The following is a 24,921-nucleotide window of genomic DNA, read 5'->3' as shown; positions in this document are numbered from 1 at the left end:
TTTTAGTGACCCATATCCATGGTTTCTTAGGGAGCATATATTATAAATATACAAAAATCATTAAATATAATAAAACACAATCAAACCACCAGCAGTGGCAACAATGATGACAACAATAATGATGATGTAACATTTAAAAAATCCAAAACAATGCCAGCAAAATAGTGTTTAATCATACTAGTGAGAGAAAATGCTGTTGATGCGTCCCGATACTGGACAAATGTCATTTGGTTTTAATCCTATTTATTCTTTTTACACATGTTATATTTCTATGACCTATTTTATATTTATTTTATTTGCTCAATGTTGAATGTTACATGTGTACAATTTGTATGTGCTTCTGACTTGAACAAAAAAAGGAGTGTTTAACAGTATATTCTGCTTTCCTATTTTTTAAAAAAAATATTTGCATGGTACTGTAATGTTGATAACATGGTACTAGGAGAAACTATGGGAATGGCATGCTACAAATATATAATACTACTGTTGAAGAGGTCACTGTAGTCATCCACCTTGACTAGTTCTCAGGAGTATTAGAAGAAATTATCCATTCCATTAAACAGTTTTGGAACCAGTATATTCCAGGTGTTGCATATATAAGGACAAAGGATACTTGGATGCACACTAGATAAGTGTCATTAAAAGTCACTACTAAGAGCGATTATGGGATGACTAGTAGGATTCAAGAGAAGATCATTCTGAGATCTCATTTATACAATAAATTATTATAGCTACAAATGGGAATAAGGAAAGAAAGGACAAACCCAAGAGAAATGAAGACACTTTATAATATTTTCAATTAAGTATTCTCTTTGATTTTATATGTTTCTGTAAAAATGCATAATAGTGGTAACATGTACTTAGATTTATTTTATTACATAAACTTATTTATGACCCAATGAGCTATTTGGTACTATGAAAATAAGTTAATAAATATAAAATGAAACATTTATAAAAATATACATTATCTAATGGTTAACCTAGACAGCATTATCTTGAAAAGAACATGAACAAACTAGATAAAAATAAATAATTTCTGACCAGTTAAAAAGAATAATTTAATTAAATTCAAAATATAGCTTAAAACATGGAGCAAAAAAAAGTCTTGTGAATTTTTTTTTTTTTTTTTGTCTTTCAGGTATCCTAAAGTGTAAAAAAGATAAAGCCTATGAGGATGGTCAGCTTTGTCCTAAATGTACCTTTCCCAAACAATTCCAGAAACAAGATATTCAAAATATGAAAGACATTTCCTGCAGAAAGCCAATCATACAGTCCCCATTAAAACAAAGCATCAACATCAAGGAAAATGATGAGGATAAAGAAGATGACATTTCTGAGTTACTAATGGAAGAATTTCAGTGGCCTCCATGGAACATTACTCTGAACTTGACCGATGAGCACAAAAACTCAGTGAACCTCAAATGTGAAATTAAAAAACCAACAGACTCTACCAAAATTCAGTGGAATCAGATCTCTCCTTATGAAATTGTGGTCAATGATACTGTTTCTCTGGATGTGGAATGTCATATGAACCGAGAAAACTACGAGAAATTGTGGAAGCTTATTGCATATTACAGTGAAGTGCCTGTCAAACTTAAAAGAGAACATGTGCTCACTCATGAACCTAAATTAAGCTATCACTATAGGCAAGATATTGATTATGATGCTCCCTATTACACAGGTGTCAAAGGCAGACTCTTTGCTGAGCCTGCCTGGGTGATGCAGCCATTCATACACATCCAATTAAACAGACACCAGAGCACAGGAAAAATGGTAGTTCTCTCTTTTTCTTCCCAAGTTTCTCAAACTATTCAACCTCATGAAAACAAGCAACAGAGAAGCAGTTGGGTTATGATAGAGCAAGACCAGCACATAAGAGCTGCTCAAAGTATAGTAGAAGGTTCAAATGCTCAGCTTAGCTGTAATGTCAAAGCATCAGAAAGTCCTTCTATAAGGTGGATTCTCCCAGATGGGACAAAATTGAAAGCTCCATTCAAAATGGAAGGCAAAATGTTTTCTGTTCTCAGCAGTGGCCAATTAATCATCAAGTCGGTGGCCTATGCTGATTCAGGGATATATCACTGTGTTGCCCAAGTGAGAGATGATGTAGACACAGTGGCCTACAGAGTTCTAGTGCAACCCACAGTTATTCAGCAAGTTGATTCTGAACTACCAAAAATTGAAAAAAATGTGGGGGATTCCATACTATTACCTTGTAGTGCAGTGGCTATACCAGATGCTCATTTAAGCTGGATACTTCCAAGCAATCAAATGATTAATGATTTGTCAAACTCTTCTAGTGGATATTTGATAGAAAATGGCACATTGTTAATTCCATACAGCCATATAGGTGATAGCGGTTACTACAGATGTGTGGCCATCAATCAACAAGGATCAGATGAAGTTGTTGCTAAAGTAACAGTAAATAAGGTGGTTTCTGACAGATCTTCTAAAAGCATAAAATTTAAAAAGCAATCTAGTTCAAGAACCTCAGTAAGGGGGCAGGTCATAGGAGATGATGAGGGATCCGGTGATAAAGAGATTGATGGTATGCCAAGCAAGAAATTTCATCTCAAAAACTTTGAACTATCACTTAAACAGAAGAGTGATGACATTTCTCATGTTCAGGTAAGAACAAATAAAAAAGGAAAACACAAAATGAAATTATGGAAAGGCATTGATAGGATCAAAGAGATTAATGTTGCTGAGGGTCGAAGAATATTTGAATCTAGGAGGAGAATTCATATGACAAACAAACAAATTAATCCACAGCACTGGGCTAACATTTTGGCAAAAGTCCGAAGAAAAAGTCTTCTCAGACTTACAACTTCTGTTCCTCTTCTAAGTGCCACATCAGAGATTCCTTTTACACATTGGACCACAAGAAGTCATCTACCTATCTCCAGTCTCTCACCAAGGAGTGTTATGGAAATCAGTGGAGAAGAATCTTCAGCAGATACTTCCCATTTGGATGAAGCAGAATTATTTTCAGTCACTGTTCCCTCTGTCATCAGCATGCAGAATTATAATCAAGACCAAATACTTTCTTCAGCAGTGCATGTGGAACATGAATTCTCAAAAATACCAGAAAATCCATCCTATATGGAAACCTCTGTAGAACAGGAGATCCAGTTATCTCCAACTATACAGACACAACCTTGGGATCATAGTGATTCAAACACACAATCAAAAGTAGCAGAACCAAAAAGGATAGAAATTTTTGATGGAGAAATGAATATGATCGCAAAAAAAGAAGCTGTACCTTATACTCAGAGCACTTCAATGACAGTCAGCAACAGGGAGAAAGCCACACCTAATCCATATTCAGAAATTTCAGTCAAAGATCCCATCCTTGCCAAAAGCCATAAGATTAAAACTAGTAAACAATATTTACAATCTAAATCTATGAGTAATGTAAGTAAGGTTGCAATAAATTTTACACATGCTGAAATCAACAACTCTGCTACTACTGTTGCATCTGCTGCTCAAATAACAGATTTTGCTCCTAAAGAACATGACAGCATAGAACATGTACAAGTAATTCCATTTACAGATTCTAAAAGCCTAATATTAACAAATGTGAATCCTGAAAAAGCAAAATCCTCTTCTACTATAGAAAGTACTATTCATCCACTGAAAAAGAAAGAACAGCTGCTGACAGCTGCTACTACTAACAAACCAACTACAGCAACCACAATAACAGCATATGAAAGAAAAATGACTACATCTAAACCAGTGATTAGTAAACATTCACGAAGAAGACCATATGGGAGATGGAGAACAAATAGATTCAAAAGACCAAAACCTATTCCTCCTACAGCTTTTAATGTAGAAGTGATATCTTTTGTTCCAAAACTATCTAGACTTGACCATGCTATTCAAACCATCCAAGGTTTTATGGCTGGATATCAGAAACCTGAGGATGAAATACAAAAACTGAGTTCATCATTAAAAAATACAACTACTTTACAAAAACCCCAGGACACAATAGCAACTTCAGCTGTTCATTTTCCTTCTTTATTACTTAAAACACTGTTAACTCTTTCTAGTGACATAAAGGATCAGAAAAGTCAAACAGTGACATCCACATATCATTCAGTGACTACATCACTCCCAAAGCAGTTGCAATTATCCCACAATCCAGAGTATGCAACAGCTTCAGAAAATAAGTTACCCATAGGTAATAATAAAGTGACAAATACACCCATAACAAACATTTTAGGAGAAAGCTCAACATCATCTTCTGGTCTTACCTCTTCAGTAATTCCAGAACTTAAAGCTAACTTTGTCTCATCAGCCTACACAAAAGTTATTGACTCAAGGGTAGCTCAATCAAAGCTTTCTACTCAACAGTATTTATCTGTTAGCCAAACAGAACATCCTGAAACTCTGCCATATTTAGAAAAATTGTGGAAGTTTTCAGATTACCTAATAAAGACTACAGTGGAACCATTTTTTCATGAAGTTGAAAAAATGACTATGTCTCACCACAGTTTAGTCTCTGATCATACTTCTATAACTACAGAAATGAACCAAATTCTTGATCTTTGGCAAAATAAAACACACATTCTACCAACTTCAAGATACTCCAAAGAAATTACTAGCCAGTTCCGTAATCATGATGATGAGACTGCAATATATAGAACTGAAAAAAAATATCCCTCAGTTGTATCCATTTCAATGCTCACTACTCTTCCTCCATTAACACCTGTGAATCTTAATTTATCATATAATTCTTCAACAAAAAAACCCCACACGTCTGTTAAACTAATATATCCAGATAAGAAGATATCCACTGTCGATAGCATAAGAGCCAGATATAGCTCAAGACAGAATGAACTTTCCATCAATCAGCAAAAGCAAGGTAGTAGCATGCCATACAGCAGCTTTTCATTAAATCCAAATATTCCAAACCAACCAGTTGGAAAAAAACCAGATTTTTCATCTCCAAAGTATATTCATGGGAGGGGGACTGCGAAACCTCCATATCTTATTGCATCAGGATTTTTTGATAATTTTATAACTCACAAAGTGCCCCTTCATTATACCAATAAACCAGAGATAACAGCATATGCAGCCTATACCATACAAAAGAGAAAAACCTCTTCAACTTTCCCTACCCCCACACCTGCTCCATTATATAGACCTAAAATGCCTATTCCAGGCAAATCTGACAACCAAGATGAAATCAGACAAAATATTTATTCCAAAGTGTTTGTCACCAACTTTCTTCCTGAAAGTAGAGATAAGTCTGGAAGAACAATCAATCATGCTATGCCATATTTGAACAATGCTAGAACCCCATTTCTGATCAACAGAACCAGGATATTTCAACATTTGGGAATGAACTCTAAACCACTGGTGCTTAATCTACCAGTTCTAGTAAGCACAACTGAGAAAACATTTTTCTCTATTACCAAGAAGATAATGCATAGCACTTCTTTAAAAGCCACCACTATCCCAGTACCCCCTATATCCTTGGATACTGTACTAGCACCTGGCACAATCATTCCTACCTTCACTACTCCAAAAATAAAATCTCAAGTGAGTTCAACTTCGCAGTCTTCCAGTGGTATCTATTATAATAATCCAAATGTGTTATTTGTGGCTAAATTGGATAGAATTAAGGTTTTCAACTCAAGTCTCATTCAGTCTTCTGTGCTTTTAACACAACAAGGAGAAAAACCTAAAATTATCACTAAAATGTCTAACAGTCTTTCCGCCCTAGTTGAGTCAGATGTTGCTATCCCATGTGATGCCACAGGAGAACCCAAGCCTCTCCTTTCTTGGACAAAAATCTCTACAGGTAACCTTTTTATCATCTCATTTCAACAGCTGCAGTAGGATGTAAAATCAATGACATTGAATGTATTTTATTTAATAATAAGCATGTATTTTTGTTTCTTTTGATGATTTCAGAAGTGCAGTACTTTTATAAAGTTGTTAGCCAATCAGTAAAATAGATTGCTGCACCATGCATATTTGCAATTTTGGTGTGCATTATTGATGCAAAATAAAGAATTATATCTTTATAGGCATTCCCATCTTTATTGTGAAATTCATTGAAGCTATATTGGATAGGTTAAGTCAGTAAATTGGTTTCATGTTAATTCCAGCCAATCTTGTCAAGAGCATAGGATCGGAAGATGTAAAATATCTCCAAGAATACCCTAATATATGTTATAAGTCTTGGTGATTCTTTTAATGTTAAAAAGACACCCTAAATTTAAAGTCATTAATTTTTATTGAATGATTGAAGCAAATGGTTAGATATGGTACTTAAATCTGTGAAACTTAGATTTTGTTAGAGTATTGCAGTGCATTTCTAAGTTCTATTTAATAGATTATAAGTACTTTAGAAAGTGTTGAAACAATGACTTGTGTTTTATTTTTATACCCTGAAACTTTAGGAGCAACAATGATAGCCCAAACAAAGATGCAACGTTTTGACGTCTTGAAAAATGGCACATTCCTTATTCACAGTGTTCAGCTTCAGGACCATGGACAGTATCTGTGTGTGGCTGAGAACTCTCATGGCACTGATAAAATGATTGTCCTGTTGACTGTCATAGCTCAACAGCCCAGAATGCTGGGTTCTCGCTTTAAGGATTTGACTGTTTATTTTGGAGAAAAAGTGACTATGGATTGCCAAGCCACTGGAATCCCAAACCCACACATTTCTTGGATTTTTCCTAACCGTAAAATATTTCAAACTGTGAGTACTACAGAGGGAAGGATTATGCTATATGAGAACCGAACATTGCTCCTGAAAGACACTAACTTTTCAGATCGGGGAATTTACAAATGCATAGCCAGCAATGCTGCAGGAGCTGACAGTATTGCAGTGAGACTTCACATAGCTGCCTTGCCACCAATTATTGAGCAAGAGAAAGAAGAAAATATTTCCCTCAATATGGGGCAAAACGTTAACATTCACTGTAGTGCAAAAGCAGCCCCTCCACCTGGCATCCATTGGATACTTTTTGATGGGACTCAGATTCAGCCCTCTCAGTTTGTCCATGGTAATCTGTTTGTTTTTCCAAATGGAACCCTTTACATACACCATGTCTTGCCCAAAGACAGTGGGAGCTATGAATGCATTGCAGCAAATATGGTTGGAGCAGTAAAGAGAACTGTACAGCTGCAGGTCAAAAAGCAGTCAACAAATGCCAAGATCATAAGAAGCTCACCCCAGAAAACAGATATAACCTATGGTAGCACCCTACAACTGGATTGCAGTGCCTCTGGGGATCCCTGGCCATGGATCATCTGGAGGCTTCCTTCAAAAAGAATAATGAATTCTCTACAGAGGTAAAGATTTATTTTGGCATTCCATGTATAAGTTGTTGCATTTTGATTTTATAGATTCTTCAAATCAATGTAATCCTTTCATTCATTCCAGTAATATCTACATTAAGTCTGGGATTCATGGACTGTGGTCCCATGATTATCTGTGGCTTCCTAAGCTATGGGTATGACTTTCAAAGTCCTTACAGAAGTTGCTCCCAATGTTTAACCTTTAATAAGATATTAATGGGAGAAATTATTAACATCTGGAGAATAAATATATTATTTAAATTAATTCAAATTACCTCAGTTGTAATTTGCTGTGGCCATTTGAGTTCCAAAAAATTGGACATTTGTTTTATGTTCTATGATTATAAATTATAATTTTATATCTGAGTATGCAAAGATGCATTAGAATCTAACTATATATCATTGTTTCTGAATATGAACTAACCAGCAAACATATTATAATTTTAATACCATTGTATTTCTCTTTCATGTAACATTGCAACATTTGTGGATTGCTTGATTTTATGTATATATTTTCAGAAATAAGCCAGGTCATTCGATAGCTAAACTTGACCCTAAGAGACAGATATACTGAGGCAGGAACTAGGTCACAGTTTCAGTCCTTGCAATGCTTTATGCATCCTGGATGGATTTGATAAAGCTAAAACTATGCTCTGCTGATGTTTGAATAGGAAGTAAGACAGGAACAATTTATTTCTTAGCACAGAATCATTTTTCAACTGCAGTGGTGAGGTCACTTTCTAATTCTATATTCCAACTTGTGACAGAATTATATCTTGTTGCATTTACTACAGGCTGCAGTTTCTGGTGGAGTACATGCTTAATATGAAAAAGAGTTCACTTCCTGGACTCAAGTCTTTGATTGTGGGCCAAGGAAAGTTCCACCATAGCTCTGAAAAGCTAATACCAATGCATGAGTAGATTAATACTGTGTTTCCTTGAAAATAAGACCCAACCAGAAAATAAGCCCTAGCATGATTTTTAAGCATGTGCCTAATATAAAACCTACCCTAAAAATAAGCCCCAGCATTGTGGTTGCCCTGTGATGTGTGTGTCAGTTTGATGTTGCTCGTGTCAGGGGGCACCTGGGGAACCACAGTGCGGCTCGGGGATCTAGGGGTCTCCAACAGATGGAAGTGGACCAGGGTGGGCGCCAAGGCCTGATCCACCAGAGGAGCCTCATCAACCTTCTCAGGTTGAGTGGGACAGCTCTGGGGCTGGACTCAGCCAGGGTGGGGAGTCCTGGCTGCCTCTTGGGGATGGGGGCTCCTCACATTTCCTGTTTGCTGTGGTCATAGTGGGTGTGGCGGTGGGCAACAGGCTGACTGGAGGACCAGATGGGAAGGTGGGGTCAAGCATGTAGGGGCTGATGTGTGGCATCATTTCCACCCCACTACCTGCCTTGCTTCACCCTGCGGTAGCAGCACCAGCAGCAGGAAGAGGCGGGGGAGGGAGGGAGGGAGGCACAGGAACTACAGAGTTCTACATGGTAGAAATAAGGTAGAAGATAATTGTTACCACACCAAAGCCATTTAGCTGAGGTGACCAGTGAATGTGGTTTCAGCTTTTACACTGTCCCTTGACTAGAATATTAGTGTGCCTAATTCAGGGATTGCTCCCCTTTTCCTTCAGCATAGCCCAAGCTCTCCACATTTCTTTCCACTTCTGCCTCAAAGCCTTAGCAATGCAGTTATCTCCCCACCTTTCCAGCATGTAATCCTAATCCCACCCCCTTCCTTGAACTACCACCTCCTCATTTACCTATTTCTACCCATGAGGGGCAGACTTTCTTTCTTATCACTTGTTCTTCTCCGAGACTGTTTTCTTGCAGAGGCTACTCCATGGCCCCTGCACTCTCGACCTGCTAAACCTCACTTAGCTAAATCAGACAGAACTTCAGCACCCAGCACACACCAGGCTGAAGAGGAGCTCTCCCATAAGACAATCACCAAACCGGGTGGAGCCCTCCAATAAGCCAAAAACCAACAGGTGTTGCTCCCTTCTCCTAAATGCCTTTGGTGTGGTAACAGTATCTTCTACCTCATTTGTACCATGCTATTTTTGTCAGTCCAGATCTGGTAACCCCATTATCTAGCTCAATCTACATGTTCCTACATAGATTAATACCTTAGCATGGGAAAATTGGTGGGCTTTAATTACTTACCCATTGCATTGTGACATGGGCAGAACCTATATTGAATAGGATATTCTAAGGCAGATCAGGAATAGTAGAAAGGAAATTAATTATAGAAAATCATAGGTAACAAGTATAAAAGTATCAGCTAAAATACCAGCTACAAATGAATGAGTGGCAATTAAATATCCTATTCTCACAGTTCTGAGTCTCAAGAGTACTAGGCTGATACGTATAACTGCATTCTACGCCAAAGCTGTAGTAGTTATGACTAGATAACTACCACAAAATACTGAAAATGTGATCCAATATTATTTTTATGTGTTTATTTATTAATTACATTTAGCCTTCCATCTCACAAAGAGTGACTCTGGCAGGCATACAGCAACTGAAGAAAACAAAAATATAGAAACAACAATTATAAAATAAATAAAATTCATATTAAAAGATAAGTATTAGAAAAACAAATGTACAAAGTCTAGGCAAAGAGGGGATAAAAATTGTGACCTCAATACTTGAACCATTTAAGCATGTTTCTAGTTCCCTGGGAATGCCAGAGTAGATATAGTGTGTACCTTTTAAAATGAAAATTATTAGCACTTTTGATCAGTGACATCATCAAAGTAAACAAACCCACGTGATGATTATGTCACCAGGTCAATTAAGCCCATCAAGATAAGCATGAGTAGCCCTAACAGCCCTATTTTCAGATAAGGCGTGTTGAACCTAACCCCATCAAGAAAGATGTGGCAGTCAATCCTCTGGGTACATGATTAGTTTAACTCTAGACTAATTCTATGGACATTCAAAACCAAAAAAAGCTAAGTAAAGTGAATAATTAGCAGAGGCCTGTGTTTTGGGGAAACAAACCCCTACTTTGGGGAGCTGTGAAATTTTAAAAAATGCTTTTTATTTCTAATCATTCTAGCCTAATGATGCTTTTAATTTTTGTGGAGTTTTAAAAATCAGTGCCTCAAAAACTGGGAAAAAAGGAACCCCTAAAAGGCAGCCAGGGCCTGCATTTAACCTCCTTTTTTCTAAAAGGTATTTATTTCTAGGAGGTTTTAAAATCATTTCCTTGAATGCAGGGGAAAAAACAAACAAACAAACCACAACCCTTTTAAAACCCACAGCTGGTTTTTACCTTTGTAAAAATCTAAAGACACATATTTTGCCAATTGCACCCTCAAATCCTCATGTAGACGTAACCGTTTGAAGCACGGACTTAATAAAATTTATTCTGTCCCCCTACAGCAAACGACAAGGAATATTAACGGGAATTAAAATGCTCACAAGAGGCAAGCAGCCAGGCGGCAAGTAGGGGTTAAGCATTGTTCAGTCATGTCAGGACTGCGATTCCAGGCATGCGTGTTTCTGTCTGCTAGTAAAAAAGGGGGTTAGGCCTTGTTCAGGACATGCCCAGGCATGTCATACCCCCTGTGATTCTGGGCATGCGCAATGTTCAAGGGCGTGTCATTGCAAGGGCAGGGGAGTTTGTGCGGGCAGGCCTGAACAGCTAGCGATTTAATTCCAGCAGTCTTTTGAAGATGGCAACCTCTGATTCCAAAACTGTTTTTAAAACAACAGCAAAAGCTACCGTCGCACGCTCTGACACAAGGCCCCAGCTGGCAGAATGCAACAAAATCTGTTGCAGGGGTTATGATAAAGAAAAATTTTTATTCAGACCCGTTTTGCACGGCTGTAGCATGGTGTGTTGTAACTTTAACGATGAGGTGCAGAGTACTTACCAGACAGCCTGTGAAATGGTGAATGATGCTACATTATCTCCCAGCAATAGTAAGTAAATATGTTTTTATTTATGATAATGTAAATGCTGCTGGAGTGGATAGCATACTAACAGGATGTGCTTTATATTTTGCAGACTCAAAATTAATAAAACACTTCAAGACACCCTGATTTTATATTCCTGTGGTAATTGCCGTGGTCACAAAGCTTCTGCAGATTTTTCTGATCTAGACTATAACAGGGATTCTGAGCTATCCCAAAGATCACGCTATCTACCCTGTGAGTTAAAGAGTAGCAATTTGTGTAAAGTCTGGTTTGCTTGTGACTGCGGACATAATTTGTGGGGCACAGGTGGGTCAACGTATTGTAAAATAGCGTGTTATGGTCCTTTATCTTCTGATTCTAATAGTGGTGATGAGGGATATTTTTCTGATGGTGGAGCCATGCCCCCTCTGAACTCTGTATAACCAATAAAAGACTGTTAACGTCAACGCTTGACCATTTGTCAGTGGTCTTTCAGTATAATGATGCATGAAAAGCTTCTAAGCCATATTTATTATACACCAGGATGTATAGGGAGTTATGGAGGTGTGAATACCCTTTTTCAGGAAGCTAGAAAACATGATAAAAACCTGACCATGAAGCAAGTCAAGACGTGGCTGTCAGGGCAAGATGCTTGTACGCTTCATAAGCCTGCAAGAATTAATTTTCCTAGAAATAAAACAGTAATGTCTGGCTTAGATCATCAATGGCAGGCTGACCTCATAGATGTCTCCAAATTTTCTAAGGAGAACCATGGAAAAAAGTACATCTTAGCAGTTATCGATGTGTTATCTAAATATGCCTGGGCCTCCCCTTTATCTGATAAATCAGGGAGGGAAGTTACATCTGCCTTCCAGAATATCTTTAAAACAGGACGTGCACCCCCAAAAATACAGACAGATGCAGGTAAAGAGTTCTTGAATATTCCGCTGAAGAAACTTTTAGCACGTTATGGCATTCATCATTTTGTCACTCATAATGAAACAAAAGCAGCCATTATAGAGAGGTTTAATAGAACCCTAAAAAACAAACTCTGGAGATATTTCACAGCTAGAAATACCCATCGTTATGTGGACATTTTGGCAGATACTCTTCAAGGGTACAATAACACTTACCATCGTAGTATTGGGACTGCTCCTAACACCGTAAATTTGTCTAACGAAAGGGATGTGTGGATGAGGCTTTATGGGGTAGCTTTAAAAAGTAAAAGAAAGGAAAAATGTCTTAATATGGGAGATCATGTCAGAGTATCCAGACTGAAGGGTAAGTTTGAAAAGGGCTATCAGCAAACCTATAGGGATGAGATATTCATCGTCAAAGAACTGGAGACAAGAGGGGAAAGAATGGTGTATAGATTAAATGATTACACAGGTGACCCTGTAAAGGGGGCTTTCTACTTTGAGGAGCTCCAAAAGGTTCCTGCTGACCAACAGTGCATATACAGAATAGAGAAAATTATCTAAAAAAGAGGGCTGGGGAGACACAGAGAGTTTCTAGTCAAATGGACTGGATGGCCAGAGAAGTTCAACAGTTGGGTTAAGGAGACTGAAGTACAACATTTTTGATATGGAGGAGTTTTACATCACCATTTCCAGCAATGCATCAGCAGCAATTTTCCCCAAAACCAAAAATTCTAATTTTACTATTCAGTTAGCGAGATCGTTGGATCTTCCAGAGTCATGGGAAGTAGGGCTAGCAGAGATACAGTATCCGCATAGTTGGCACACATTAACTTCTCCTGGATATTTTGAAATTGCTAACGAGAGAAAGAGATGGAATTTTTCTTTTGTGGAGCGGGTACTATAACAGCATCAGACAACTGTTAGAAAATATGAACAAGCTTATATCAAATGCCAAGGATGGACTTAAGACAACCCTACATTATGATTCAGTGGGTCGAAAAATTAATCTTAAAGGAGATGAACCACATACCATTCTAGGTAGCGGAGAACTTGGACATCTGTTAGGTATGTTCCCTGGATTCAGCACCTTATATGTTTACACAGACATTGTAGAGCTCCAGATAGTGGGTGACTTCTATGTGTCATTACTGCGCTGTGTGCTTGTGCGAGGGCAAGACAATGATTTCATCACAATCTATGACCGTCCACATTATGTACCGGTCAGCAAACATCACATCGATACCATTACTATAGAAATCAAAACCAAGGGTTACAGCTGGGGAATTTTACAAAGATGAGAGAAGCCACCAGGAGTTGCACTTTGTAATTCTCATTGCCATCCTTCATCACGCAAAATTCATTTCTGCTTCTTGTGAGTTTGACTTTCACATCAATGCCATTAATTAGCTGTCTGTCTTAAAAAAAAACAGATCACTATGCAGAGGCCCTAGCAGGTCCCATTTACGACTACCAGCTGTGTGTCTTGCTCTTAGTTTGAAACCGGAGTTCCCAGTGGCTGTCAGTAGAGTACTCTCCATGAGGTCCGAGTCATCTTTGTAAAACCCCCCCCAGCTGTAAATTGGGTACCCAGCACATCACCACCAAAGTTCAGAATCAGTTCAATCATGGCCCGATAAGAATAGCAATGATGGCTCTGTGTAATGAGCTGATCTCCCAAGGTAACATCCAGCTGGTTAAACAGTGATGCTATGGGTTAGTTGGCCACCCTTGCCCCATCATCAATATCAATCCCGTCAGCCTTTACAATCTTGCAACTCACATACAGCAATGTGTTGTTTAAATCCATGTAATGCTCACCATGCCCCATGATAAAAAATTCCAGGGGAGCATTGGGTGCTAGCGCTGATAAAGGAGGGATCTTGACATAGGTACTGTTTTCAATACTAGTCTGTGTAGGTGCCAGTTGAAAAAGATACAGTTCTGATTTAACACATTCCTCTGAAGCAGAATGAATAAATGACATATTGTATTAGAATATGTCTTCCTTGTCACAGGGCTTCCTCTTCTGCACATGTCTCCTCTTGGTATGACAGGTCTTTTTCACAAGTCTTCTCTTTTTAAATGGAATAGGTGGGCCCGATGCATAATTCTTCCTGGCTATGAACATCCCTGATCCATCCTGCTGCCTCTCAACAACACGGGATACAAGATGCCCCGCAACATCTCTGGCAATCTTTCTGGCAGCAGATTTCACATGCAGCTTAATGATTTCTAATCCTCGCCTCAAAAAAGGCATTGCTTTTCGAAAAAGCCCATGGAACAGACCCCCTAAACCTATCTCGTACATAATGGGGGCTCCTCGGAAGCCTGGAAGGCCGCCACCAGCTTGTGCCCTGTAGTAAGCCACGTAGTCTTGAGGGTTCCTGTGCTCCTTGATTACAACCATCCTTCACTTTTCTGAGGCCTAAAATGAAGCTTGACAATCACCTTCCCGTGATAAAAATGCACGTTTTTGTCCTGGTCGGTTTTGATTTCTATAGTAACGGTATCGATGTGATGTTTGCTGACTGGTACATAATCTGGACGGTCATAGATCATTGTGATGAAATTATTGTCTTGCCCTCTCACAGTAATGGCACATAGAAGTCACCCACTATCTGGAGCTCTACAATGTCTGTGTAAACATATAAGGTGCTGAACCCAGGGAACATACCTAACAGATGTCCAAGTTCTCCGCTACCTAGAATGGTATGTAGTTCATCTCCTTTAAGATTAATTTTTTGACCCACTGAATCATAATGTAGGGTTGTCTTAGGTCCATCCTTGGCATTTGATATAAGCTTGTTCATATTTTCTAACAGTTGTCAGATGCTGTTATAGTACCCGCTTCTCAAAAGAAAAATTCCATCTTTTTCTCTCGTTAGCAATTTCAAAATATCCAGGAGAAGTTAATGTGTGCCAACTATGCGGATACTGTATCTCTACTAGCCCTACTTCCAATGACTCTGGAAGATCCAACAATCTCGCTAACTGAATAGTAAAATTAGAATTTTTGTTTTGGGGGAAAATTGCTGCTGATGCATTGCTGGGAATGGTGATGTAAAACTCCTCCATATCAAAAATGTTGTACTTCAGTCTCCTTAACCCAACTGCTGAACTTCTCTGGCTATCCAGTCCATTTGACTAGAAATCTCTGTGTCTCCCCAGCCCTCTTTTTTAGATAATTTTCTCTATTCTGTATATGCGCTGTTGGTCACCAGGAACCTTTTTGAGCTCCTCAAAGTAAAAAGCCCTCTTTACAGGGTCACCTGTATAGTAGTAGTAGTAGTAGTAGTAATAATAATAATAATAATAATAATAATAATAATAATAATAATAATAATAATAATAATAATAATAATAATAAAGTTGGAAGGGACCTTGGAGGTCATCTAGTCCAGCCCCCTGCTCAAGCAGAAAACCCTATACCATTTCAGACAAATGGCTGTCCAGTCTCTTCTTAAAAACTTCCAGTGTTGGAGCATTCACCACTTCTGGAGGGAGGTTGTTCCACTGATTAATTGTTCTAACTGTCAGGAAGTTTCTCCTTAGTTCTAGGTTGCTTCTCTCCTTGATTAGTTTCCATCCATTGTTCTTGTCCTGCCTTCAGGTGCCTTGGAAAATAGCTTGACTCCCTCTTCTTTGTGGCAGCCCCTGAGATATTGGAACACTGCTATCATGTCACCCCTCTTCCGTCTCTTCATTAAACTAGACATACCCAATTCCAGCAGCCGTTCCTTATATGCTTTAGCCTCCAGTCCCCTAATCATCTTTGTTGCTCTTCTCTGTACTCTTTCTAGAGACTCAACATCTTTTTTACATCATGGTGACCAAACTGGATGCAGTATTCCAAGTATGGCCTTACCAAGGCATTTTAAAGTGGTATTAATACTTCATGTGATCTTGATTCTATCCCTCTGTTAATGCAGCCCAGCACTGTGTTGGCCTTTTTGGCAGCTGCAGCACAATGCTGGCTCATATTTAAGTGATTGTCCACTAGGACTCTGAGGTCCCTCTCACAGTTACTACTATTGAGCAAGGTACCCCCTATACTATATGTTATGTCCTGGGCCTGTGCAAGCAGGCTCAGGGCATTGCAAATAGTCCTGGGCAGGTGCAAGTTGCCCGGGACCAGACAGGCTGTCGCCAGTACTTGTGCGCATGCACAAGTGCTGGCATGCCAAAAGTTGCAGATTGACCCGGGAATGGCCTATATAAGAGGCCAGGAGTTTTGGGCATTGCTGTGTGTCTTCTAACTGTAAGCTGAACTAAGAATAAAGAAGTCTTGAGAACTACAACTGCTTCTTGTGTCTTGCCATTTCGCGAAGGACACAACACTGGCAACGAGGATGGGATGCCTTACATCAAGCAAAAAGGTGTAAGCTTACCCGAGTGAGTCCTGAGCGGCAGGAATGGCGTTGACTCGGCAGCTACCCGCCAATCCAGCATACATTCGGGGGTAGGCTGGCAGATAGACCCTTCATTCTACAAATTGGCAAAAATTGGAAGGCTTTCGGAATTCGACGTCTCACATCCAGAGAGGTGGGAGTCCTACGTAGCCAGGGTGGAAAACTACCTCAAGGTAAATCAAGTACGGGAAGATAGTTTAAAGGCTGCCACCCTGCTGTACGTTTGCGGTCAAAACGCATTCGAAATCGCTGAGAACCTTGCAGCACCTGTTCCTCTAGAGTGTGTCAGCTACGCAGATCTAAAAAAGCTACGGAAGGAGCACTTCCAGCCCAAGATGTCCGTCATCGCGTGGCGCCACACCTTTGAGCAGAGGGATCAACGACCCGGAGAATCGGCCAAGGAGTACATCGCCGCGTTGAGGAAAACCGCCAAACATTGCAAGTTCAAAGACCTCGAAGAACAACTGAGGGACAGATTAGTATGCGGTCTAAGGCATAGAGAGTTACAACAGAGACTTTATGCCAAGGAGGACTTGTCATTCCAAGATGCCTTGAGAGAGGTCACCGCAGAAGAAGCAGCGGGCGGCACCATCAAGAACATGCGGCCGATCAGAAACAGTCCAGATGCTGCGTCCGTGCACCAGGAAGAAGTCCAAAGGAACTCTGAGGAGGATCCTGACGAGGAAGTGGACCGTCTACACTCCACAAAAGAAGGGAAACAAAAAGGAAGCTCTTCAGCTCTCCCCAAGTGCATCAGTTGTGGAGGTTGCCACAAGAGAACCGACTGCAAGTTCCGCTCCACTATCTGCAGGGCGTGCGGAAAACAAGGACACATTGCAGCTGTGTGCCTGGGCCGTCAGAAGGTACAACCTCAGGAAGAATTGCGCCTGAAAGGTACCAGGGTTCCCAGCCAAAACAGGGTGGGGTTTTGCGCTTCGCGAAGAAGCATCTATAGGACAGGCACACACAAGCCCATTAAGAAAAAGCTGTCACTTAAGGTGAAGCTACAAGGGGTTCCATTGGCTATGGAACTGGATACGGGGTCTGCACTTTCAATCATTTCCATGCAAACGTTTAGGAAGATTTGTTCCGGTAGTGGAACTCAGGCCAAGCTGAGGCCTTCTGACATTGTGTTAACAGACTTTCAAAACTCCAGAGTGTGTGTTAAGGGGGAGGCCACCCTTAACGTACAGTATAAGGATTTTGAAGGTCCACTAGATCTAATAGTAGTAGGGGGTGAACGAACGAGTCTCATAGGACTCGATTGGTTTGAGGCCTTGGGAATACACGTCACAGGGCTCAATAGTCTGCAAACACTTGACCTACAAGAAGTCTGCAAAGAATTTGCAGATGTCTTCAGCCCCCAGCTGGGCACATACAAAGGACCCCCTGTGTCATTAAAACTAGACCCCACTGTCACTCCCATTAGAATTAAAGCAAGAAGGGTCCCTTTTGCTTTAAAAAGTAAAATTGACACTGAGTTGGACAAACTGATTCAGCAAGGAGTTCTAGAACCTGTTGACTCCAGTCCCTGGGAAACCCCCATTGTCACGCCTCTCAAGGCAAATGGGGACATTCGCATCTGTGCTGATTACAAATGCACTCTGAATAAGGCATTGCAGCAACATGCCTATCCTGTTCCTGTGGTCAGTCATATTCTGGCCTCCCTCAAGGGCGGGCGCGTTTTTGCAAAGCTTGACCTAGCTCAGGCATATCAACAGCTGCCTGTTGATGATGCTGCTGCTATAGCGCAGACCATTGTGACCCACAGAGGGGCCTTCAAGGTGAAGAGGCTTCAATTTGGAGTAAATGTCGCTCCTGGAATTTTCCAAAGCGTAATGGAAAACACACTACGGGGTATACCAGGGGTTTGCCCCTATTTTGATGATGTCTTAATTGCAGGAGATTCTACACACAGTTTAGCTGAGAGATTAAGGGCTGTCCTGTTAAGGTTCAGGAAAACGGGCCTCAAGCTTAAAAAGGACAAATGTAAAATTGGGGTGCCTTCTACTGATTTTCTGGGATTCAAAATTGATGCTTCTGGGATTCACCCCGCTGAATCCAAACTGAAAGCTATTATGCATGCTCCCAGGCCAAAGTCTAAGGCCGAACTACAGGCTTTCTTGGGCCTTCTGAATTTCTACAATAAGGCTAGTGTAGCTGAGCCTCTTCAAAGGCTATTAGACAAACAGGCAGTGTGGCAGTGGTCACAAAAACATGAGGCAAGTTTCAATGAGGTCAAGGCCTTACTCACTTCTAACAGTCGCACATTTCAATGAATCCCTTCCTCTGTGCATCGCTTGTGATGCTTCTTCTTATGGGGTAGGAGCTGTACTAAGCCACCTCAGGGCAGATGGAACTCAGGTTCCTGTTGCATACTACTCCAAAACCTTGTCTTCTGCTGAGCGTAATTACGCTCAAATAGACAGAGAGGCCTTAGCTGTGGTTGCTGGAATTAAAAAATTCCATGATTTTTTATATGGCAGGCATTTCACAGTCTTCACGGACCATAAGCCTTTGTTGGGGCTGTTTACCACACGTAAGCAAACTCCCCAAATCATCTCCCCCAGAATGCTAAGATGGTCTATCTTTCTTTCTGCCTATGATTTCTCCCTACTTCATAAACCTGGGAAGGAAATGGGCCATGCTGATGGTCTCAGTAGGTTACCCCTGCCGGTAATAGAAGCTGACCCTGCACCAGCTATCAATCTTCTCTCCATTCAGGCCTTGCCCGAGTCTCCTTTGAATGCCAGAGATGTAGCCGCTGAATCAGGCACAGATCACACACTTTCACGTGTCCTTTCTTGGGTTTTATCTGGATGGCCAGAGAGCTGTCCTGGCACTGAGTTTAAGAGTTTCTGGTCTAAAAGGAACGAGTTGTCCAGTTTCCAGGGTTGTCTGCTTTGGGGAAGCAGAGTTGTCATTCCTACCTCAATGAGGACTAGGGTCTTAGGTTCCCTCCACGAGGGTCATCCTGGCATTGTACGCATGAAGGCGCTCGCGCGCAGCCACTTGTGGTGGCCTGGGTTAGATAGTGACATTGAAGCTAAGGTGCACGCATGCCACCTTTGCCAACGCTCACGCCCCGAAATGCCGCAAGCCCCTGTACATAGATGGGAGGAAACACAGTCTCCATGGTCAAGGGTGCACATTGACTACGCTGGGCCCTTTCAGGGTCAATTCTTCTTGGTCCTAGTTGACAGCCATTCAAAATGGCTTGAGGTTGTACCTGTATCTTCCACCACCGCTGCAAAGACTATTCAAGTACTGAGGGGGATTTTTGCTGCACACGGGCTTCCAGATGTCCTCTTGTCTGACAACGGCCCTCAATTCACGTCTGCCGAATTCCAAGCTTTCTTACAGGCTAACATGATTCGTCATGCCACCTCTGCACCTTTCCACCCGTCCACCAACGGTATGGCTGAACGCATGGTTCGCATCACCAAGGACGCCTTGAAGAAAATTACCTACGGAGACTGGCATCACAGGTTGGCTGACTTCCTCCTTTCTTATCGCACTACACCGTCCACTTCTACAGGGAGGAGCCCAGCTGAACTTCGTTGGGGGCGCAAACTGACTACCAAGCTTGACCGGTTGCATCCGGATAGACTGCCTTCTTCTTACTCACGCCCCAGGGCACCGAGACAACTCCTTGTGGGTGCCCCAGTTTGGACTCGTAATTACGGGACTGGTCATTCATGGGTCCCTGCTTCTATATCCAGGGTCACAGGTCCTCTGTCTTACGAGGTGTCCCTGGACAATGGTCGTGTCCTGCGTCGACACATCGACCAACTTCGCCCTAGATGGGACCTTCCCTCTGAGACTTCTGGGTCTTTTCCAGGGGGGGAGGGGGACCCCTTTGGGCAAGGGGAAGGGCATGGGCTGCTGCCCATTATCAATGAGGAAGCCACAAACGGCTCATCTCAAGATTCCGCGAGTGCTCCAAACAGGAATTCAAGGAGCCCAACTAGATACCAGGCATCAACGCCTACTCCAGCCAGGGAGTCACCCCGGGGGCATAATCACTACTCACCCGCATCACACAGTACTCCAGTCAGGGAGCATCCCAATAAACCATTTCCCGCAAGAGAGCTGGCACACACTCTTTCTAGTTGGCCCGACACTACCCCTGTCCCTAGAAGGGGGCAAACATACAGGGAGGTGGTCGAGGAACCAAATCCCGACTACAACACCTCTGACTTCACTCAGGAGACAACTGAGTTTTGGGACAGTACTGAAAACCCCACATGCCTGGGGACAGAACGGGAACCAGGGGACAGACAACCTCCTGACAGGTCTTGGACGGACCTTGGAGGTTCTACAGAATCACCCAACAGTGACAGTCACTTAGAGGGGCCAGAGAGCCTGCAGCAAGGCAGGACAACCAGGTTGAACAAAGAAAGAAGCCCTGGCCTGACGAGCCTGGTGGGCAAGCAAGCAGGCCAGGCATTGGAGCACAGTCCTTGGGAACCACCGAGGCAAAACAAGGGGGATAGGCACGCATCACCCCTCAGTCAAGGGGTACTTGGCAGGTACCCAGAAGTTAGGAGGTCACAGAGAGCCAGGAAATCTCCTAAGTATTTAGAAGATTTTGTAACTCTATTGGCAAAACAGAGTTAACAGAGGGAAAAGAACACTTAGACTTAGATCCTCCTGTATTCTAAGCCTGTCTTCTGGAGTGTTGGCTATTCCTGCCAGCTTGGTGTCTTCTGCAAATTTGATGATTTCCCCATCTATCCCCTCGTCCAAATCGTTAATAAAGATGTTGAAGAGCACTGGGCCCAGAACAGAGCCTTGGGGCACCCCACTACACACTTCTCTCCATGTAGATGTGATTCCATTGAGGACCACATGCTGAGTACGGCTGGTCAGCCAGCTACGGATCTATCTCGTAGTGATGCTGTTTAACCCACATTTTTCTATCTTATCAAGTAGTAGGTTGTGATCTACTTTATCAAATGCCTTACTGAAGTCCAAGTAAATTATATCGACAGCATTCCTCTGATCCACTAATTTTGTCACTTGGTCAAAGAATGCAATAAGATTTGTCTGGCATGATCTGTTTTTGACAAACCCATGTTGACTTTTAGTAATGTCTTTGTTTGCCTCTAAGTGTTCGCTGATTCATTGTTTGATTATCTTTTCCAGAATCTTCCCAGGTATTGAGGTCAGGCTGATAGGTCTGTAATTTCCTGGATCCATTTTTTTTCCTTTTTTGAAGACGGGAACTACATCAGCTCTTTTCCAGTCCTCTGGTAGTTCCCCAGTGCTCCAGGATCTTTGAAAAATATGGTTCAATGGTTCTGAGATCACATCTGCCAGTTCCTTGAGAACCCTGCAGTGTAATACATCTGTTCCTGGCGATTTGAACTCATCTAGGCTGGACAGATGCTCACTTACCGTTTTCTTGCCTATCTTAACTTGTGTTTCTATTCTGTTTTTTATGGCACTATTTTTGGTAGGTTGGTCTATTTTTTCCCTTTGGGTAAAGACAGATGCAAAAAACGAGTTAAATAGTTCTGCTTTCTCCCTGTTGCTTGTCACCTTCTTGCCACTTTCCCCCACTAATGGACCAATCATTTTCTTCACTTTCTTCTTGTTTTTTACACGTTGAAAGAAACTTTTTTTTTTTTAGTTTTTGACCTTGGTCGCAAGCCTTAGTTTTTTTTTGAGCCTTAGCTTTCCTCACTTCGTCTTTGCAGGCTCGAGCTATTTATTGATATTCTGACTTAGTTATGTGCCCCTCTTGCCACTTTCTATACTTGTCCTTTTTATCTTTCAATTTATCAGAGAGTTCTTTATGCAGCCATGGTTTATTTTGAGAGCTGTTATTTTTCCTCTTTGTTGGTATTGTGCTGGACTGGGCTTTTATTATCTCACTTTTCAAAATTTCCCAGGTTTCCTGAGTTGTTTTCGCCTTGAGGATTCTCATCCATGGAATCCTTCCCAAGTGCTCTCTAAGTTTATTGAAATTAGCTCTCTTAAAATCCAAGACTCTAGTTTGACTGTGTTCTATTGCTTGTGCTTCCATAACGTTGAATTCCAATATTGCATGATCACTTCCTCCCAAGGTTCCTGTGGCTTCAACACCTTCTATAATTTCATCTCTGTTAGTGAGAATTTGATCCAAAATGGCTAATCCCCTAGTTCCCTTCTCTACTTTTTGGAAGACAAAATTGTTTGCTAGGTTTTCAAGGAATCTGTTTGATCTTCCACTTGGTGCAGAGTTTGTCTCCCAGTTGATGTCAGGGTAGTTAAAGTCCCTCATTACTATTGTGATGTGCTTCCTACATACCTTAATTAGCTGACTAGCAAAAAGTTCATCGATTTACTCTGTTTGGTTGTGCTCTATTTTTGTAGAGATGTAGTTATTTCTTACATATAGAGCAACTCTGCCTCCTCTTTTATTTGGTCTGTTTCTTTTAAATAATTTAAATCCCTCTAACTGTGTGTTCCATTTGTGGGTTTCATCCCACCATGTTTCTGTAAGGGCAACAATATCATATCTGCCCCCATTAACCTGAATTTCTAGTTCACCATGTTTGCTGTTCATACTCTGTGCATTGGTATATAGACATTTGAGTCCTTTATGACTGACCCTGTGTTTACTTTCTACATAACCTGTGTGGTGCCTGACTTCCCCTATTTATTTATTTATTTATTTATGAGACTTATATACCGCTTTAAGTGCAAGCACTCTCTAAGCGGTGTACACCAGTAAGCAATGCATATATATATATATTTACATTGCCCCCAACAATCTGGGTCCTCATTTTACCTACCTCGGAAGGATGGAAGGCTGAGTCAACCTTGAGCCGGTGAGATTTGAACCGCTGACCTGCTGAACACAGTCAGCTAAAGTGGCCTGCAGTACTGCACTCTAACTGCTGCGCCACCTATTGTCTTACTACCTATTTGGTTAGTGCATTTAATCTATACACCACTCTTTCCCCCCTTGTCTCCAGTTCTTTGACAATGAATATCTCATCCGTATAGGTTTGCTGATAGCCCTTTTCAAACTTACTCTTCAGTCTGGATACTCTGACATGATCTCCCATATTAAGACATTTTTCCTTTCTTTTACTTTTTAAAGCTACCCCATAAAGCCTCATCCACACATCCCTTTCGTTAGACAAATTTATGGTGGTAGGAGCAGTCCTGATACTACGATGGTAAGTGTTATTGTACCCTTGAAGAGTATCTGCCAAAATTTTCACATAACGATGGGTATTTCTAGCTGTGAAATATCTCCAGAGTTTGTTTTTTAGGGTTCTATTAAACCTCTCTATAATGGCTGCTTTTGTTTCACTATGAGTGACAAAATGATGAATGCCATAACGTGCTAAAAGTTTCTTCAGCGGAATATTCAAGAACTCTTTACCTGCATCTGTCTGTATTTTTCGGGGTTCGTGTTCTGTTTCAAAGATATTCTGGAAGGTGGCTGTAACTTCCCTCCCTGATTTATCAGATAAAGGGGAGGCCCAGGAATATTTAGATAATGCAACAATAACTGCTAAGATGTCTGGGAAGTGAAGGGAGGGGGGTTGGGGGTGGGAGGGAGGAAATGTGGGGGGGTAAGTGTAATATAGATAATGGTTGCTTATAGGGGTGTGGCCTGGGCACTCCCCTTATGCTGCGTTCATGGGTTTGATAGGGATGAGAGGTGAGAAAGTGTAGAGAGGAAGTAGGGCAGTGAGAGGAGAGGGGGAGGGGAAGAGAGTAGGATGGGAGGTGAGAAAGAGGAGGGAAGTAGGGAATGTTTTAAGAGAGGGTGGACGCGGTCTGGGGGGAGTGGGCAGGTCGTATTAATGGTTATTTCATTTCAAAATTGTATTGTACTTTTTTTTATAATGTTTATATGGAAAAAATAAAAAACTTTTAATAAAAAAAAAATAACTGCTAAGATGTACTTTTTTCCATGGTTCTCCTTAGAAAATTTGGAGACATCTATGAGGTCAGCCTGCCATTGATGATCTAAGCCAAACACTACTGTTTTATTTCTAGGAAAATTAATTCTTGCAGGTTTATGAACCATATAAGCGTCTTGCCCTGACAGCCACATCTTGATTTGCTTCATGGTCAGGTTTTTATCATGTTTTCTAGCTTCCTGAAAAAGGGTATTCACACCTCCATAACTCCCTACACATCCTGGTGTATAATAAATATGGCTTAGAAGCTTTTCATGCATCATTATACTGAAAGACCACTGACAAATGGTCAAGCGTTGACGTTAACACAGTCTTTTATTGGTTATACAGAGTTCAGAGGGGACATGGCTCCACCATCAGAAAAATATCCCTCATCACCACTATCAGAATCAGAAGATAAAGGACCATAACACGCTATTTTACAATACGTTGACCCGCCTGTA

At 41.0% G+C, this 24,921-nt stretch overlaps 1 protein-coding gene across 2 annotated transcripts in view; it reads left to right on the top strand.

The window, feature by feature from the left end:
- MXRA5 (matrix remodeling associated 5) overlaps positions 1-24,921 on the top strand; it is a 52,672-nt gene that overhangs the window by 22,117 nt on the left and 5,634 nt on the right. For both annotated transcript variants that reach the window (XM_039325161.1, XM_039325160.1), the window contains 2 exons: positions 1,139-5,806; positions 6,411-7,311. In XM_039325161.1, the coding sequence (XP_039181095.1) occupies positions 1,139-5,806; positions 6,411-7,311 (5,569 nt within the window). The remainder of the gene's footprint in view (positions 1-1,138; positions 5,807-6,410; positions 7,312-24,921) is intronic.

This window comes from Crotalus tigris, unplaced genomic scaffold (assembly GCF_016545835.1).
Source record: "Crotalus tigris isolate CLP2741 ecotype Arizona unplaced genomic scaffold, ASM1654583v1 scf7180000024317.942107, whole genome shotgun sequence".
NCBI classification, from domain to species: domain Eukaryota; kingdom Metazoa; phylum Chordata; class Lepidosauria; order Squamata; family Viperidae; genus Crotalus; species Crotalus tigris.
This window is presented reverse-complemented; position numbering and strand designations above follow the sequence as displayed.